Source organism: Cottoperca gobio, chromosome 5, assembly GCF_900634415.1.
Source record: "Cottoperca gobio chromosome 5, fCotGob3.1, whole genome shotgun sequence".
NCBI classification, from domain to species: Eukaryota; Metazoa; Chordata; class Actinopteri; order Perciformes; family Bovichtidae; genus Cottoperca; species Cottoperca gobio.
In genome coordinates, this window is record NC_041359.1 from 5,972,902 (window position 1) to 5,989,931 (window position 17,030).

The following is a 17,030-nucleotide window of genomic DNA, read 5'->3' on the forward strand; positions in this document are numbered from 1 at the left end:
CCTCATTTTGTCTTTTTCTTCTTCCCAGGCTTGTTTATACTCTTCGTCTGGTTGACGTAAGTAGTTATAGTTGCAATGCAGTGGGTCAAGGGGAGGACCATAATGACTCAAAGTGTTGATCAAGGGTTTCCATTTCATATAGGTCTTCTGAACTCCTGGAGCGTCTTGTTCTTCAGTCAACAGGCGGTTCCAGTACACTGTTGTTGTGATCTCTTCAATATCTTGGTTGGGGCTGGCAGCCATCACCATAATTCTTTGATCATTCTGGTAATGTCCATGCAGGGGTATTTGTCCTGGAAACTGTATGATAAACACGTCACAAGAACATAGAATTTGTGCTCCTATCTTGACCAGTAAGTCTCTGCCCATTAGGTTTACAGGACATTTAGGGGAATATAGGAAGGGATGTAGCAGGGATTGTTTACCAACTGCAGTAACCAATGGTACGGTATACTTTTGTTCTTCAATTTTTCCTGAGTATCCAACTGTCCGAAGGGTCTTAGAGGAGAGAGGTGGTACTTTTCCTTTCAGGGAAGTCAGACAGGATGCTGTAGCCCCTGTGTCCACCATCAATTCTATCTTTTCTCCTTCTATTGTACAGGTGACCATTGGTTCGTTCTTAGCTGGAATAGCTTCACCTGCAGTCGGATCCTCTGGGCATCCTCATTGGGAGGAGGCATCCCACTGATGGGTTCCCATGCAGAGAGGGGCATTTGATGAGTGTTAGGTGGGTTTTCTCCTATCCTATAACCTCTTTGTCCTCTCCCTCCTCTTCCATAGTTTGAGAGTCCTCCTTTCCCACGCTGTATGTACTGTGGGGGCCCGTACCCCTGCGTTTGTTGTTGATGTGGGCAATCTCTGGCCCAGTGAGTTGGATCTCCACAAACAAAGCATCTAGTAGCTTGGGCTTGTCCTCTACCTCTGTAGTGATTTCCTCCCCCTCTCCACGGTCCTCTCAGTGGCTCCGGTGGGTAATAAGGCGGACCACTAAACAGAGCTGTAGGGTATAAGAGAGGAGCACAGACCTGCCCTGTAGGGTAATAGGGAGGAGCACTCATCTGCTGTGCAGTCTGTTGCTGTGATTGCCCTCCTCCTGCATCTTTATGGATTTCTACCACACTTGTGGAGCCCATTACATTAGTCTCTTCTCTCTCTTAATTTTTGAAGCCTCACTGTCTCTCTCAGCTACTTGCATCTTTTAAAAATAATTGGGCTTTTTCATGCCTTTATGATAGAGATGTGCAAATTGTGAAAGTGGGAGAGAGAGGGAACGACATACAGCAAACGCCACAGGTCAGACTCGAACCAGAAGGCCGCCGTGGACAAGGACTAAGCCTTTGTATATGGGACGCTTGTGCTACCGGTTGAGCTACTGCAGGGATCGGGAACCTATGGCTCGCGAGCGATATATGGCTCTTTTGATGACGTGATATGGCTCGCAGACAATTTTGAGCTGACATTTTTTAACATGATTAACAAGTAATAAACAATTATACTGTGTAATTTTAAAGTAAAACATTTAGCAGCGGATTTGTTTTTAGTTCTCCCATCTCCTTTCCTCCGCTCTGTCTCTGACTGCACAGCGCACACGTTTACACACGCGCGTGTGTGTGTGCGTGTGCGTGTGTGTGTGTAGGGGGCGGAGCCCTGCCCTTCGCGAAACAGCTGAGGAGAAACTGCGCAAAGCAAGCAGTAGACGGGAGTCAAACTCAAGAGAGGGCCAACATTAAAAACAGGGACTACGTCGAGGGCCAAACACGGTCCACATTTATTGAACAGGATACACATCTTGGATAAAGTGCAAAAAGATATGGAACATATTTAAGTCAACTGCAAACGGATTGCTGAGCAGTTCAATTTAAATTTCTGAGCTGCAAAGTCGGCACATGCGCTCAGTTGATCAGCAGAATGCTGTCGGGAACACAGCGGTGGAGATGTTTGTCAGTGTTTGGAAACACGTAGTGACCAAAGTTTCCTTCTGCATCAGAGTCTCCAACAGGCAGCTCGGCATCATACATGTCCGTGATCACACGGCCCTGAAGCTGCAGGTTTAACAGTGAGATGCTTCGTTATGTCGCACAAACAGTCCAGCTCTCATCGTCCCAGAGATCTGTGGTGTGTTTCCCTTTGCTTTCCAAAAACTTATTTAATTCACACATTTAAATACTTCCTCAAATGTCTTTTCCCGTGGTTGTGCTATGCATTGATGCCAGTTATGACAGACATATGATATTTTCTCGCGGGCCGGATATAATAATAATAATAAAAATAAATTGTTTTTGTAAAGCGCCTTTCAAAACTAAAAGCAATCTCAAGGCGCTAAAAACAAACAAAAACAACACCAACAGACATAAGAGGTTAAATAGGTCATAATTGCCTTGAGTTTGACACCCGTGCAGTAAACACTGAAAGATGAGATAAATAACTTAAGCGTTTAGTTTATTTAATAAAAGAGCACCTGTTCAATGCAACACTGATACCGCTATTAGTACAGGAGACGTGTTATTCTTAAAAAATGCATGCATAAAGTTGCGTTCAAATTGATAAAATATATGGCTCTCAAGGAAATACATAAACAAATATTTGGCTTTTATGGCTCTCCCAGCCAAAAAGGTTCCCGACCCCTGAGCTACTGGGACGCCCCACTTGCATCTTTAATAATAATACATTTTATTCATAGAGCGCTTTAAAAGGTACTCAAAGACGCTTAGCAATCTCTTGGTTAGCACCTTGAGTTCATCGTCGTTTTCCCCCTCTGCTTTCTTGTTCTTAAGGTCGTGGTGTACAAGGTATTCTCTCCATTCCTCATCAGACTTTGTGTCTAGTCCCACCACATCCTCCAGCTGTTCTTGAACTCGGGGAGGCAGAGCCTTTACCACTGCATTTCTCCATAACATGGTGACTACTGAGGAGGAGTCATGTCTTTCTCCAGTGCTACCCATCCAGTTACTTTCGCTCTTTCTCAGGCAAAGATGCATTTCTTTGTTAGTTCCTTTCTTCAGGCTGGACAAAGCTGTCAGGCTGCCGGTGGTGGGGTAAGTGTCTCTCAGGGCCGTCAAGTAGCGATTCCTGTATGCATTGATCGGCAGTTCATCAGCTGCCCCACTACATCCGGTTTTAGTGTCAATTTCCCTCGCCTTCAGACTTCCTTCCAGTCTAGCGATGACACTCCTCAACTCCCACGCACACTCGGTCTCCTGCAGTATACTTTTCAAATTCAAAAATCCATTTTTGCCGCTGAGCGGAGACAGTTTGAACTCCAAACTCTCCATGTACCGATGACTCCATGGTTGGTATATCATGTTCCATGTTCATATCATGTTCAGTTGCCATGAAGGGGGCCTGTAACCCCCTTTCTTTATTCTGGTGTCTGGTTCTGCTTGCGATAGAGCCTTGTTAAGCCACTTACATACTTCCTTCCAATATGGTGTATGTCTTTTGGCCCTCTTCTCCATCTAAGCTTTCTTTACTGGGATTCTTTCCTGCTCCCCTTGAGAATCTTCCAGCTTGTGATGAGTCCTCTTCAGCATTGCCATTGTGTTGTCCACAGTCCCTCTCCATTGTCGGTCCATTCCCTGGTATCCCATTATGTCCCACGTAGTCATTATAGTTTGTTCTAGGTAATAGATCAGCGGACAGATTCGTCATTTCTTGTGATCTTTCTTCCCTTCTCCTGTCTTCTCTCTTTTGTCTTGCTTCTTTGTCTGTGTTCATGCTCTCCAGACCCGGAGTGTTGAAGTGACTGGGCATGTTGGGGCAGCCGGATTGGATCCAAGATACTGTGGGGCAAGTGGATTGGAAACGAGGTTGAGAGGGCATCCTTTGGACTGAGGCTATGTTGGGGCAACAAGATTTTATCCAGGGTAGAGAGGAAATCATCTTGGAACCCTCTCCCATTTATTTCCAGGCTATGTTCCATAATTTTCTGTTCCACCATTTTCTGTTCTTCTTCTGAGAGTTGTATGAGTTGTTTCAGCATGGATCCCAAACATACTCTTTTCTCACTTTCCTCGACTTCCAGAACTCCTCCTTTTACCTGGTACACGGGTGCTTGAATGGAAGTGGAATGAAAAGGATTGCCATTGGCTGAGTATGCCGGAGGGGCGGCGGCTTGGGACAAATCTGGGTAGAGTCGAGGAGTTTGAGAGATGTGTACCTTCTCCTCTTGCTTGGTGTCTTCTTTTTTCTCTCCCGCTTCCTTGACCACGCAAATTGTACCCGCTTTAGTTGGTGGTACATATTTAAGATGGAAAAGAAGACTCATGACTCGAACCTTCCTTTTTCATCTTTCTCAAGTGCCTTATGTGCGGTGCCAAAGCGTCTTTTTCCCGCTTTCTCCCAAGCTACGACATGTTGTAGATATTCTCCGTTCTTATAGTCCACCACTGCTCTTCGTTGGCTTGAAGTAAGACCTGGCTTGTCATCTTCTGAGATTAGTCTTCTCGTTTGCCACAGCTAGAGCAGCTTTTCCATCTTCTCTTTAACTTTCTTCCTTTCAGCAGGTTCAGTAGAGGCTTCCAGTCTTTTGAACATTGTTACTTTAATGCAGGGGTGGGGACCCTTTTTCCTATCAACATCCTTCGAGGGCCATACTAATTATTGAACTCATAACCTCTACAAAAGGTTTTTAAGACACAGCCCATTCATTTCACCTTTCTTTTATGCTAAATGCAAAAAAGCAACTTTTTTATCCATGTATCTTTCTGTTTTATCAGAAATCAGCAATCCTTTATTTGTCCCACAACGGGGAAATGTATCTTGTCACAGCAAAAGAATATATGAAGTAAAAAGGCAGTAAACAATCAAAAATAATATAAGTACCAAGAGGTTGATAGAAAATAAAGTGAGTATTGCACATGGCAGTGATAATTGCACAGCAGTGGTGGAATAGTCCGTTCTTGGTGTGGTGGTCTACCAATCTATCTTTCCATGTTTTTATGTAACGCTCTGGAGAGAGCTGCTTGTTGGGCCGATCTCCCCCGAAGAGCGTTAACTTTATCCAAACGCACTTGTCCTTTCAGCTCGTGCAGTTCGGCATGTTTCGTGCAGTAATGACGCTCGAGAATATTTTTTATCACCGCATGTACGTCCGCACAAACTAGGCACACTGAACTTTTACTTCCACAAAGAAATAATTGCTCGTCCATTTCTCCTGGAAAGGGCGACATTCTGCATCCAGCTTTCTCTGTCTCACACTCGCCATGCTGCGTTCACTGATGTCAATAACAGTTTCGTTTAAAATTGAAGTTTTTTGACATGACCACGCGATGACACGTTCTGCTTGTGTTGTGTTCAAGGACCCTGACCTTGGCCAGGAAAAACAGTCAGTCGCCTGTTTAAAATATTGCCGTCTAGTTTTTTCTGCTAGTGGATTTTCTTTGCGTGCGTTTTACAAATTACCTCGAGGGCTGGATCAAATGGTCTCGCAGGCCATATACGGCCCGGAGGCCGGACGTTCCCCACCCCTGCTTTAATGGATCCATTCTTGACTGGCTTCGGGTCCGCCATTGTAATTGGAGTACTCAGTATCCTAATAAAGGATAAGCTCTTTTTTTTTTTATAATCAAGAATTTCTAAAAATGTTAATCCACTCAAAATAGACACTTATTACTTATTATGCACACTGCTTTGAGAATGTACACTTTCCTCACATCAACCATATAAGTTTGCCGTTTACATGTAGTTCACTTATCATACTATTCTTACTCTAAGACAGGGGTGTCAAACTCATTTTAGTTCAGGGGCCACATACAGCACAATTTGATCTCAAGTGGGCCGGACCAGTAAAATCACAGCATAATAACTTATAAATAACGACAACTCCACATTTTTCCCTTCGTTTTAGTGCAAAGTACATTCTAAAAATGTCCAAAGTGTCACAGTGAGGAAAAGGTGAGGACCCAAATGCAGTACACTGGACAAGGTTCTAACAAAAAGAGAGCTTTATTTTATAAAAAGCTAGCAAAAATACAAAGTAACAAATAAAATTGAAAACACAAACCAGGAAGACACGAGGAGCACGAGGAGCACGCGGAGCACGCGGAGCACGCGGAGCACGCGGAGCACGCGGAGACACCAACAACAGGGGTGACACTTAGATGACAAACTCACAAGGAACACTGGGACAGATAGGGATATATACGCACAGACACTAAACGAGGGAACGAGACACAGCTGAGAGAGAAAGGCAAATACACAGGAGGAAACTAATGAAGGGAACGAGACACACCTGGGGAGAAAGGCAGAAAACACAAGGGCGGGAAGTAATACCAGACATGACACAAGGGGAAGGGAACATTTCAAAATAAAACAGGAAACAGAAACCAAGATCATAACACAAAGTACATTCTTAAAATGTTAAAACATAATCAACTATCTTTTTACAAAACATTATGAACAACCTGAAATTTCTTGAGAAATAAATGTATGCCTCAGTTTATAATTTACACATGTGCATTGCAATTTACAGATCACAGTGTATCTACAAAAACACAAAACATTTTGTCACAGGTATCTGGAACAGTATAACTAATTTTTACACTTTGCAAAGTCATCCCGCGGGCCGGATTGGACCCTCTGGAGGGCCAGTTTTGGCCCGCGGACCGCATGTTTGACACCCATGCTCTAAGGAGATGAGATCAAATGAGAACAATGAGACAATGAGATGACCGTCGTCAATTCTTCACGTAATTCACGTTTACACTCAATACTCTCCCACAACTCGGTCTTTAATCTTTAACATTAAACTATTTCTATGCTTGTTCAATCAGAGATGAAGAACAGTAGTGGGACTTTGGGCGACCGTCATCATACCACACGTAGCTAATCCACTTCCCATAGTCATTTATTCTCTATTGCAACAACACTAGCCTAACGCTAGGCTTCACAGAAGTCTTGAAGTTAATATTAAACTATATTTATTGCCTCTCAGAGGACTTTGTAAAATTAAATCTTAAGCCATATCAACTAAGTCCAACTTAGATACCTCCCAGAGGGTTTTGCAACATTACATTTTGAACTATATCAACTAAGTCCAATTTAGCTACCAAGTCCAACTTGATGCCTCTCTCTCTTTGAGGTCTTCACTTTTTCATACACTGGTACGGCGCCGGGCTTTCACTTGACTAATACAGTAAACAATTAATTTACATTTTATATCTTCCACGCTTGTTCTTATCACATGTATTCCAATATTCATGATTGCTTTTTATCGTTTAACATTAGCTTTATTGGCTTTGACAGTCGGATAGTGTAGCTGGCACTCAAAAAAAAAATAGTTTTCCTATTTATACCTATGGCGAAATTTGATGTAACTGGTGTTCGCTCTCACCTTTTGTTTGGAGGCCTCTATGAGTATCATCCATCGTCTACCGCTTATCCGGAGTCGGGTCACGGGGGCAGCAGCTCCAGTAAGGAACCCCAAACTTCCCTTCTCCGGTCCACATCCTCCTGCTCCGACTCGGGGATCCCGAGGTGTTCCCAGGCCAGTGAGGAGATATAATCTCTCCATCGAGTCCTGAGTCTTCCCTGGGGTCTCCTCCCAGCTGGACGAACACCTCCCTAGGTGTTCCAGCCTTCATGACCATTGCTGAGGGTAGGTACGAAGATCGACCGGTAGATCGAGAGCTTTGCCTTCTGGCTCAGCTCTCTTTTCGTCACAACGGTGCGGTAAAGCAACTGCAGTACCGCCCCTGCTACTCCGATTCTCCGGCCAATCTCTCGCTCCATCGTCCCCTCACTCGCGAACCCTGAGGTACTTGAACTCCTTCACTTGGGGTAAGGGCTCATTCCCTACCCGGAGTAGGCAATCCACCGGTTTCCTGCTGAAAGCCATGGCCTCAGATTTGGAGGTGCTGATCCTCATCCCAACTGCTTCACACTCGGCTGCGAACCGATCCAGTGACTGTTGAAAGTCACAGACCGATGATGCCATAAGAACCACATCATCTGCAAAAAGCAGCGATGAGATCCTCAGTCCACCAAACTGCAACCCCTCTCCTCCACCACTACGCCTCAATATCCTGTCCATGAAAATCAAAAACAGGATTGGTGATAAAGCGCAGTCCTGATGGAGGCCAACATTCACTGGGAATGAGTCCGACTTACTGCCGAGTATCCGGACACAACTCTTGCTTTGGGCGTACAGGGATTGGATGGCCCTCAGAAGTGACCCCCTCACCCCATACTCACGCAGCACCTCCCACAGTATCACCCGGGGGACCCGGTCATACGCCTTCTCCAGATCCACAAAACACATGTAAACCGGATGGGCGTGCTCCCAGGCTCCCTCCAGGATCCTTGCGAGAGTGAAGAGTTGGTCCGTTGTTCCACGACCAGGACGGAAACCGCATTGTTCCTTTTCAATCTGAGGTTCGACTATCGGCCGAACCCTCCTTTCCAGTACCTTGGAGTAGACTTTACCAGGGAGGCTGAGAAGTGTGATACCCCTGTAGTTGGCACACACTCTCTGGTCCCCCTTTTTAAATAGGGGAACCACCACCCCGGTCTGCCACCCCCTAGGTACTGTCCCAGACTTCCACGCAATGTTGATGAGGCGTGTCAACCAAGACAGCCCGTCAACACCTAAAGTCTTCAGCATTTCTGGATGGATCTCATCAACCCCTGCGGCTTTGCCACTGTGGAGTTGTTTGACTACCTCAGTGACTTCCGTCAGGAAATTGACAATGATCCCCCATCAGCTTCCAGCTCTGCCTCTACCATAGAGGGCGTGTTAGTCGAATTTAGGAGTTCCTCGAAGTGCTCCTTCCACCGCCCAATAACCTTCTCAGTTGAAGTCAGCAGGGTCCCACCCTTGCTGTACACAGCTTGGATGGTTCCCAGCTTCCCCCTCCTGAGGTTCTGGATGGTTTTCCAGAAGCATCTTGGTGCCGACCGAAAGTCCTTCTCCATAGCTTCTCCAAACTTCTACCACACCCGCTGCTTTGCCTCTGTCATGGCAGCCTCTGACGCCCTTCTAGTTCTTCGGTACCCTGCAACTGCTTCCGGAGTCCTCCCGGATAACCTATCCCGGAAGGACTCCTTCTTCAGTCGGACGGCTTCCCTGACCACCGGGGTCCACCACGGTGTTCGAGGGTTACCACCCCTTGAGGCACCTAAGACCTTGAGACCACAGCTTATCACCTCAGCTTCAGCAATAGAGGTTTTGAACATCGCCCACTTAGGTTCAATATCCCCAACCACCATAGGGATGTCTGAAAAGCTCCGCTGGAGGTGTGAGTTGAAGATCTCCAGGACAGGGGCTTCCTCCAGACGTTCCAAGTTCACCTGGAACATAGGCACAAACAACTTGAATTTGAAGGAGTTACCGAAATGGGACACCCCTATCGCGGCCGCTGTGACGTAATTGGTCTACAAATGCAGCCTCCAAAGGCTGTATCCCCTGAATTGAGACACAGCTACAGCTACTGTCTGTCATTGCACTTCCTGTTTTATTTTGTACTTGCCTCTTGTCCTTCATTCCAGATCCCTTTACTTCCTGCCTTTGTGGCGTTTCCCGCCATCTTCTGCCCCGTCCCTGATTGTTTCTACCTGTGACCACTCACCTCATGGATAGTCCTGTCTCCCTTTGCCTTGTTCCAGTTTTTGGTATATCCTCCTTGTGAGCGTTATGAGATTGTGCTACCCTTTTTGGAAGTAAAGTATTTTATTTTACACTTCACATATGTCTCTGGTGTCGTGCAATTGAGTCTTCTTTCCCTGTGTCCGAGGTCGTTACAGTCACTTAATAATTTGCATATTCATAGTCAAAACAATGCAAGTATTGTGGGCGTGCGTAGTAACGAGGAGACGATAGACAAGTTGTCAAGTCGAACGTTTATTTCCCAACATGAACAGCGATACAGCGGCATTAGTCAAGCCTCCAACCACAACAGTCACGACAGGTAAAACAATTACAACACCCCCATTTCTCACTTCCGTTAACTCTTAACCTTTCCCAGCAAGCTCCTGGGTTACCTGTCTTAAAGGAGACGTATCTCCTCTCATAGTGTTCAGTGAATGTCTACGTTCCCAGTGGGTCACCACAGTATGTTGTTTTATGAAGGCGGGGTTGGAGCCTGTCCTAGAATGCACTGAAAGATACACTCTGAGTTCTCCTCAGGGTCCATTGTTACCCACTGAGCCAGCTGCTTCCCCAAAGATATGAAAGCAGTTACGTGAACCGTATTAATGTCTGTGTTGCATTCTCATGGGCTGAATAATACTTGCGTTTTTTAACGATAGTTGCAAAAGAAAAGCTAAAACAAACATAATTTGTTACATCCAGTGTCTGAACATGTCTTGTCTTGGAGAAATGTGAAAGTGTGATATATATTTTTAAGAAAACATTTTAGTATATTTTAGAATAATTTAAAAATGAAGTTTAAATATATGACACACAAATGAAGACTACTTATTTGCTAGTTTGAAGTGTTTTCATCGGACAGTGTCATACTGTATACTGCATGCTGCCCAACAAATATGATATAAATATTCATGTGAAAATAGATCACACAAAAGAAACGCAAACAAAATGTTGGCACTACCGTATATACAACATATCAGCATCTCAAATGTTTTATTTATTTACACTATTGGCAAGAGATAACAAAAATGAACAAAATTCTCACATATGGTGTCAAATGTATATATACAGTTATTTTCAAACATCTAAATAAGAGGATTCCCCTCTGTAGGCCTATACATCTCCTGAGTTATGCAAGATAATAATGAAATCAGTAGTTGGTCGGTGCCTACAAAACAATTGATACATTTTGGACAAAGGCTTATGTGAGCCCTTGCTAGTATATAAACCCTATTTTAGTTTTTTCTATTTATTCATTTTAATTTAGCATTTATACTGAAGAAATGATGATGTATGTCAGGACTTCTTCAAGTTTTACAAGCAGCACTAGTTGTATGCAGTGCTTTTGTCATCTGCGGACCTTTTGTCTTTTAATTTCTTTATTTCTTTTTGTAGCCTGACCCACAGTTCAAAAGTACTTTAGTACGTCATTTTACCCTATATTTACCCAATGTTGTCATAGATTACTTGTGTCTTATTTGCCGTTAGTCATCGAAATGTGTACATAAATCATGTTACAATAGGAAAAGATCAACAATGTGTTTGTGGGCTGTTAAATGAAAAGTTTCTTCAGAAAAAACAATATCTAAAGTACTGATAAAAATGAAAACAAAAACAAAATGAGCCCTCGTAGAATAAAAGGAAAAAAAAACTAAATAAATAAATTCTGATAATAATATAATACCTAATCATAACAATAATAATACTTCTCGTGTGGTCAATGTTTGATTTGTTACTTCTTCAGAATACATAAAGAGCATGGGGTAAAAAACATAAATTATAAAACATTTGGAAACAATTACGAATAAGCAATAAAATGCAATACTTTATACTTAAATACCTTTGTTATATTACGCACATTTTCTTGTAATGGAACCATCAGAAGTTTAACACCGTTAGATTGACAGAAATCTAATATTCTGTCAACAAGAAGTTAATCGATAGTTTTTTTAACATTACACTGAACCTTTTGCACTTCACTACCAATACATTTACATATACGTGTGTTATCTCTTTTGCCATGGACAGTTCAATACAGAGTATATTTAGGACAAATATGAAAACCCTAGTTTAAAAAAAAACAAAAATAAACTGTAAAGTCATTAAGTTAAGTCTATGACAGCAGATTGTCATCACATTTGTCACCTTGTATATTTGTCAACTATCCCTCTATACAGCATCACGATCAGAAGAATGTAAAAATACTGTGTACAATCGAGGAACTGAAATACCTCAGTCATTAACATATATTTGAACATTAGAGTTCAGCAAAGAATGGGCAAAAAGTAAGAGAACAATATAGAATCAAAACAAAAATAGAGTTTATAATAGAGTTGATCCACTCAGTCATGTGGATACCTTTCAGTCACTTTAAGGTGAGTGCCTCATTGATGGGACACTACAGATAGAAAGTGTCAGTGTGCTAACAGCCATGCTCCTTATCCTCCATACTAGAGCTGGAACTGTGGATGCTGCTACCGTTGTTGGAGCCATCTGGGGACATCGAGGACAGCAGGGGATCACTTGGGGACATCGGTGACAGGGTGTCCCTTACCAAGTCCTTCATTTTACAGGTTCTGGAGGTTCCGTAGGGACCAGGGTCCCCACCATCTGCAGGAATATGGTCGAAGATGATTGTGCCGTTGTTGAGGTCCAGTGTGGTCGGAGGGGACATGTCAGGAGCCGAGCTGTGCTGGTAGAGCTCTGCGGGGCACTCGCCGAGGACGGGTTCCTGTTTAATGGCTCGGCTCATCAAATCCGATGTGCAGACAGATGAGGATGGCACCACTGTAAGACCATGAGCACGGGCCTGGATCTCCAACTCCTAGGTGGTTATAGAAATAAACAAAACGTGATTTAATAAACTTAACACTACACTGACTCTGTTAGTCCTTTGAGCTAAATGCTAATGTGGGCATGCTAACAAGCCCCATGAGCAACTCTGTCTCTCAAAACTGACATTACCATCCAACTAAACTGCATTCTCAATTATGTTAAGAGAAACGTATTTTCTACCAGAGTACAGTTGCATTGTTAAACACGTTGTGAATCGAAACAAAACACAACAAAATTACTTTTAGGTTTAAAACGAATGACATACCTGTATACGAAGCATCAGATGGCGGCTTGCGTGCTCCAGCTTCCTCTGTCTGCACTCAAGCTCTTTGGCTCTCACCTGCTCCCTCTGTAGCCTCCTGATATAGTCCACTGAAGCTTTGAGAATGGTGCCTTTATTCCAGCGCATATCTCTGGGGTATACAGGAGGCAAAGGAGTCATCACAAAACAGACCAAAACAGCACAGAATTCTTTAAGGGCCCTCTGAGAATATGAGCCATTAACGTTTAGGGAGACTGAAGAGGAGGGTGTTAAAAATTAAAAATGAAGTTAATGAATAGAAAGATGGAAAGCACACACATCCATGAGCACAAATAACATATAAAACATACTCACGGATCATTAGATTTGGGTATCAAGGTTCCCAGTTCCTTGATGCGATCGTTGATGTTGAATCTCCGTCTTCGTTCAACTAGAATATTTCAAATTGTATAAACAGTAAGTACAGCAGCTTCATAAGCCAGTCTTTGAAAGTACAATTATAGGTCATACATACATTGAATTGCTTTACAAATTAAAAAAAACTAAATTTCAATTTTAATAACTTTTTTGTATTCTGAATAATTGCAAATTCAATTAAAACAAAGCCAGTTAAATTAAAGACAACAATTTTAAATAATAATAATTATTATTATTATAATAATTATAATTATAATTATAATTATAATTATAATACATTTCATGTAACAGTGACAAATAATATTTGCAAAAATGTTGAAAACCTCTTAAACTTGTGAAAATGTCTGTTAAAATGCCTGGTCTCTCTGACTGTAAGTCATTCTTCTGAATCCATTTTGATTGACTCACTCAAGTTATGGTTGTCTTTTTTCTGTCTCTCTTTAGCAAGAGCACGGACTTCAGCCTCTGTGAAGCAAAGAGAAACGTGAATGTTGGTACTCTGAGAAAACATCATTGTTTAATACAATGGCTCATAAGGCACTAAGTACATAATATGAATGGAATAACATGTTGGTATTTCACACACTGCACTGTAAATATATTATTTTGTCTACTAGAACATTTGATGTTATGCTGGATAAGCACAGAAACTAAGAAAGCATTTAAATGTGAAATAAAACTAAAATCATGTTAATGAGCTGTATAGTTGAATTGTATTGTGTGTGATTTAGTCATACACAAAAAACTTTCCATACATTTTTCAGATAATCAGATTGAAAACATTATCACTTCACAAAACATCATCTTTTTTCACTTTCTTCATTGTGCTTCCCTTACCTACTGGAAAGCCCTCTTGCCTTTGATAGTTTTCATACATGCCACAGGGGTCAGTCTTGTCCAGCACTTCCTTCATGCCAGGAGCTGGAGTAAGTATTTGGTAAACAATCGACTTAATGGTATATTTCCTAATTGCACACAATATTGACATTGGTCTATAGTCATGCTTTCACCTTTTACATTCTATCTGATATGTGTTGATATCCCCCATAGGTTAGAGTTTAGTCATGAATAAAAATAATTGACATTATAATACTGTATCAGATGTTAGACAAATATAACTTACAAACTTTTCTCCGTGTGTACTTTAATCAGATCTGACTACCAGATTAAGTGAGGATTTACTTGCTGAGACTCAATTAGTCACAGAACATTACACTGAAGTGACAGTCAAGTGATTTGACAGTCTGAATTTACAGCTCTCATTGTATTGTCCCACCATCTCCTGCCTACATTCAAATCAAATTATATCTGAGTAGAGTAAATCTACAGTAAAAAGAATGAAGAAAGAAATATGTTTCTCACTAATTTACCTGAATATTCCCTTTTAATGTTGGGTGGACAGGAGTTGCTGATGGCAAGGCCCGGGAGTGGAAGTCCTTGGTTGCCGTACACATCGAGAAGGTTTCCAGACACGGGGAGCTACAGATTATGAAAGACATGGCATTATAATACATGCTTTAAAAGAACGACTATGTATTGCATGTCAGCAGTACTATAGAGACTTTAAATGCATACATATTTACAATATACAGTATGTCCTTTTATCTTTCAAAATTACCTGGTGGTTCATTTGGAGTCCTGGGTCCATAAGTCCAAGAACATCGTCATTGTAACTTGACTCCAAGCTAATTATATCATCAATGACATCATCCATCTGTGTGGCACAAAAATCACATTCAATAATTACTGTAAAGTTTATGAGGGTATCTAAATTTGAAGAAATTAAAAGTGTTTGGTAATGAGCAGGTGTACCTCTTTCTCGCAGTTGGAGCTGAGGGTGAGCAGAGCCATGGGACTGTTGGGGGCGCTGATGCCGGGCCCGGGTAGCATGCCGTGCTCGGGGGGCTGGCTGGGGCACTGGCTGCCAGCTTTACCACCCAGAGTGCTGGACAGATACTGCCTCACCTGCTGCCTCTGAGTCTGCTGGATGTGATACTTGGAGGGATTGTCCAAGTGGGACTGCACCTTACATGAGCAAGACGTAAAACATTACAACCTGGGATTTTGAAATCATTCTTTTACCAAGTCTAAGTCTAGTATGTGCTTTTTGTGTTTCGAAAACAAGGATAAACAATCACAAGAAAAAGTATCAAAAATGCTAGAAGGCCATGATATTTAAAGGAAACATAGAATAGCATTTTGGATTTGGAAAATGATGATTAAAGTAAATTCTAATAAGTATAACCTGCAAAGACATTTTAGATTCACTTTCATGTTTGATGTTTCTATTTTTAATCCAGATCATAAGCTTAAATGACAAAATAACCACAAGGAGTCAAGTTTTACTGCTGAGCTGCAGTTATATTACTGATCCAATGCATTATGCAGATCAATGGACCTAAAGCCAACTTTTCTGATCGCAAGCTTGCTTTGTACACTCTTTGTATATGCTAAGTTTTGGAAATGTATTTAAACCAAACATCTCCCTACATTATTCCATACATCAGACATACATCCCGATTCAAATATTGCAGCGCAAATTATTTTGACTGCCTCACTGGCCGATTCTGTTTACTCGAGACAAAAACAGAGAGAGCACTGTGGAGCAGTGCAGCTGTGTCACATGATCAGTTCTAGTTTAAGCAGGACCTCGACAACTCATGCAGCATTACGCAAACTATATAGCATTCATTGCTTTTCTGCCATTCTGTTCAGCTCACTTAGCGTCAAACATTGTATATGTGTGTTTAGAAAGAGTAGATAACAGTGTTGAGAGGGATATTGACTTTAGTACATACTGTCAAATTAAATACTATTTTATAAGAATAAAATATTAGCTTCATCTTCGGACTCCAAATTCATCTGGCCAGTTTTTTTTGGGGAATAATTTTAAAGACAAAAGAAAAAATCAACCCATCTCACCTGATAGTGGCTGTATTCAAGCATTTCCAACATGTTATTAGAGCAGTATTGATTAAAAAAAAAATCTACATGCAGTTTATAATCCCTTTATCTTGTTAGCCTACACTGCAGACAGCAAGCTAGCGTGTGCAAATCTGTGAGCAGTCACTTGTCCTGCTTAATTTATCCAGGGTTTACGGCTCATTAGTTATGCAAGTTAAGAAATGAAGGAGGACACTTAGATTCATCCTCCCACTTCTGTGTTGTTCCAGTTTAGCTATGAATTTATGTCTTTATAGAGACCATTTGACGTCACCACCTCCGGCTCACAAAGGAGTCTTTTTACTAATTGGCCAGTAGCCTGTGACTTGAAGCTTGCTTAAGGCCAACTAACGTTTAATCTTTAGTTCTGCTCATCTAGTATAAAACATTATTTGTTCTGAGCACCAGGAAGACAATTGACACCATTGTTTCACTACAATCTAGCCATATGAAATGATGAATTTATTATCAAGTTTTGGGACTGGAGTTTAATTAAATCTAGTCGTCATATTTGTTATGCAGTCACATTTGCAGGGGAAAGAAGGTGAATGGATTGATTTTCAGGCATAATAGTAAGGTATTGAATTTAAGTATTAAGATAAGCTTTTGTCCAGCCTAGGTCGGCTCTCTCTGTACTAAAAAGCTTTCAATAGCCAACCTGGTATTAATAGAGCAGCAAAGGGAGTGTGTCCACATCCAAAGCATTATATGGCCGTTATTTGTGTGAATCGGTTGACCATGGCGACAAACGTCAATGGAAGGGGCCCAAAGGGTGTAGTGATTGACTTTGGAAACATTTTGAAGCCAGATATTCATGATGGAACTGTTGCAAAAAAATATATGACACATGAAAAATCAGATGGTTCCCTTCAAAAGCAGTGTAACACGCACAAAGACAAATTAGACCAGAGTAAATCATAGAATAGTATCCTTTATCCCAAAAATTAAGCCATTTTTTAGTTGTCCGGTATGACAGCTTAAATTAAGAAA

The 17,030-nt window shown here is 41.8% G+C and overlaps 1 protein-coding gene across 1 annotated transcript; it reads right to left on the reverse strand.

Moving 5' to 3' along the window:
- Window positions 1-11,882: 11,882 nt before the first annotated feature.
- Window positions 11,883-16,052, reverse strand: mitfa (melanocyte inducing transcription factor a). The gene is made up of 9 exons (XM_029431212.1): window positions 16,020-16,052; window positions 14,910-15,122; window positions 14,716-14,811; window positions 14,468-14,576; window positions 13,935-14,018; window positions 13,506-13,562; window positions 13,035-13,110; window positions 12,684-12,831; window positions 11,883-12,407 (listed from the first exon to the last, which is right to left on the reverse strand). Exons 1-9 carry the CDS (start codon window positions 16,050-16,052, stop codon window positions 12,006-12,008), a joined length of 1,218 nt encoding a protein of 405 aa, XP_029287072.1. The 3' UTR covers window positions 11,883-12,005.
- Between the last annotated feature and the right edge of the window lie 978 nt (window positions 16,053-17,030).

Coding starts and splice junctions, on each gene's coding strand:
- mitfa (XM_029431212.1), bottom strand. CDS start 16,052: ATGTTGGAAATGCTTGAATACAGCCACTATCAG. Junction 15,123..16,019: donor TTGAATACAGCCACTATCAG/GTGAGATGGGTT, acceptor TGCTCATGTAAG/GTGCAGTCCCACTTGGACAA. Junction 12,408..12,683: donor ATCTGATGCTTCGTATACAG/GTATGTCATTCG, acceptor ATAACCACCTAG/GAGTTGGAGATCCAGGCCCG.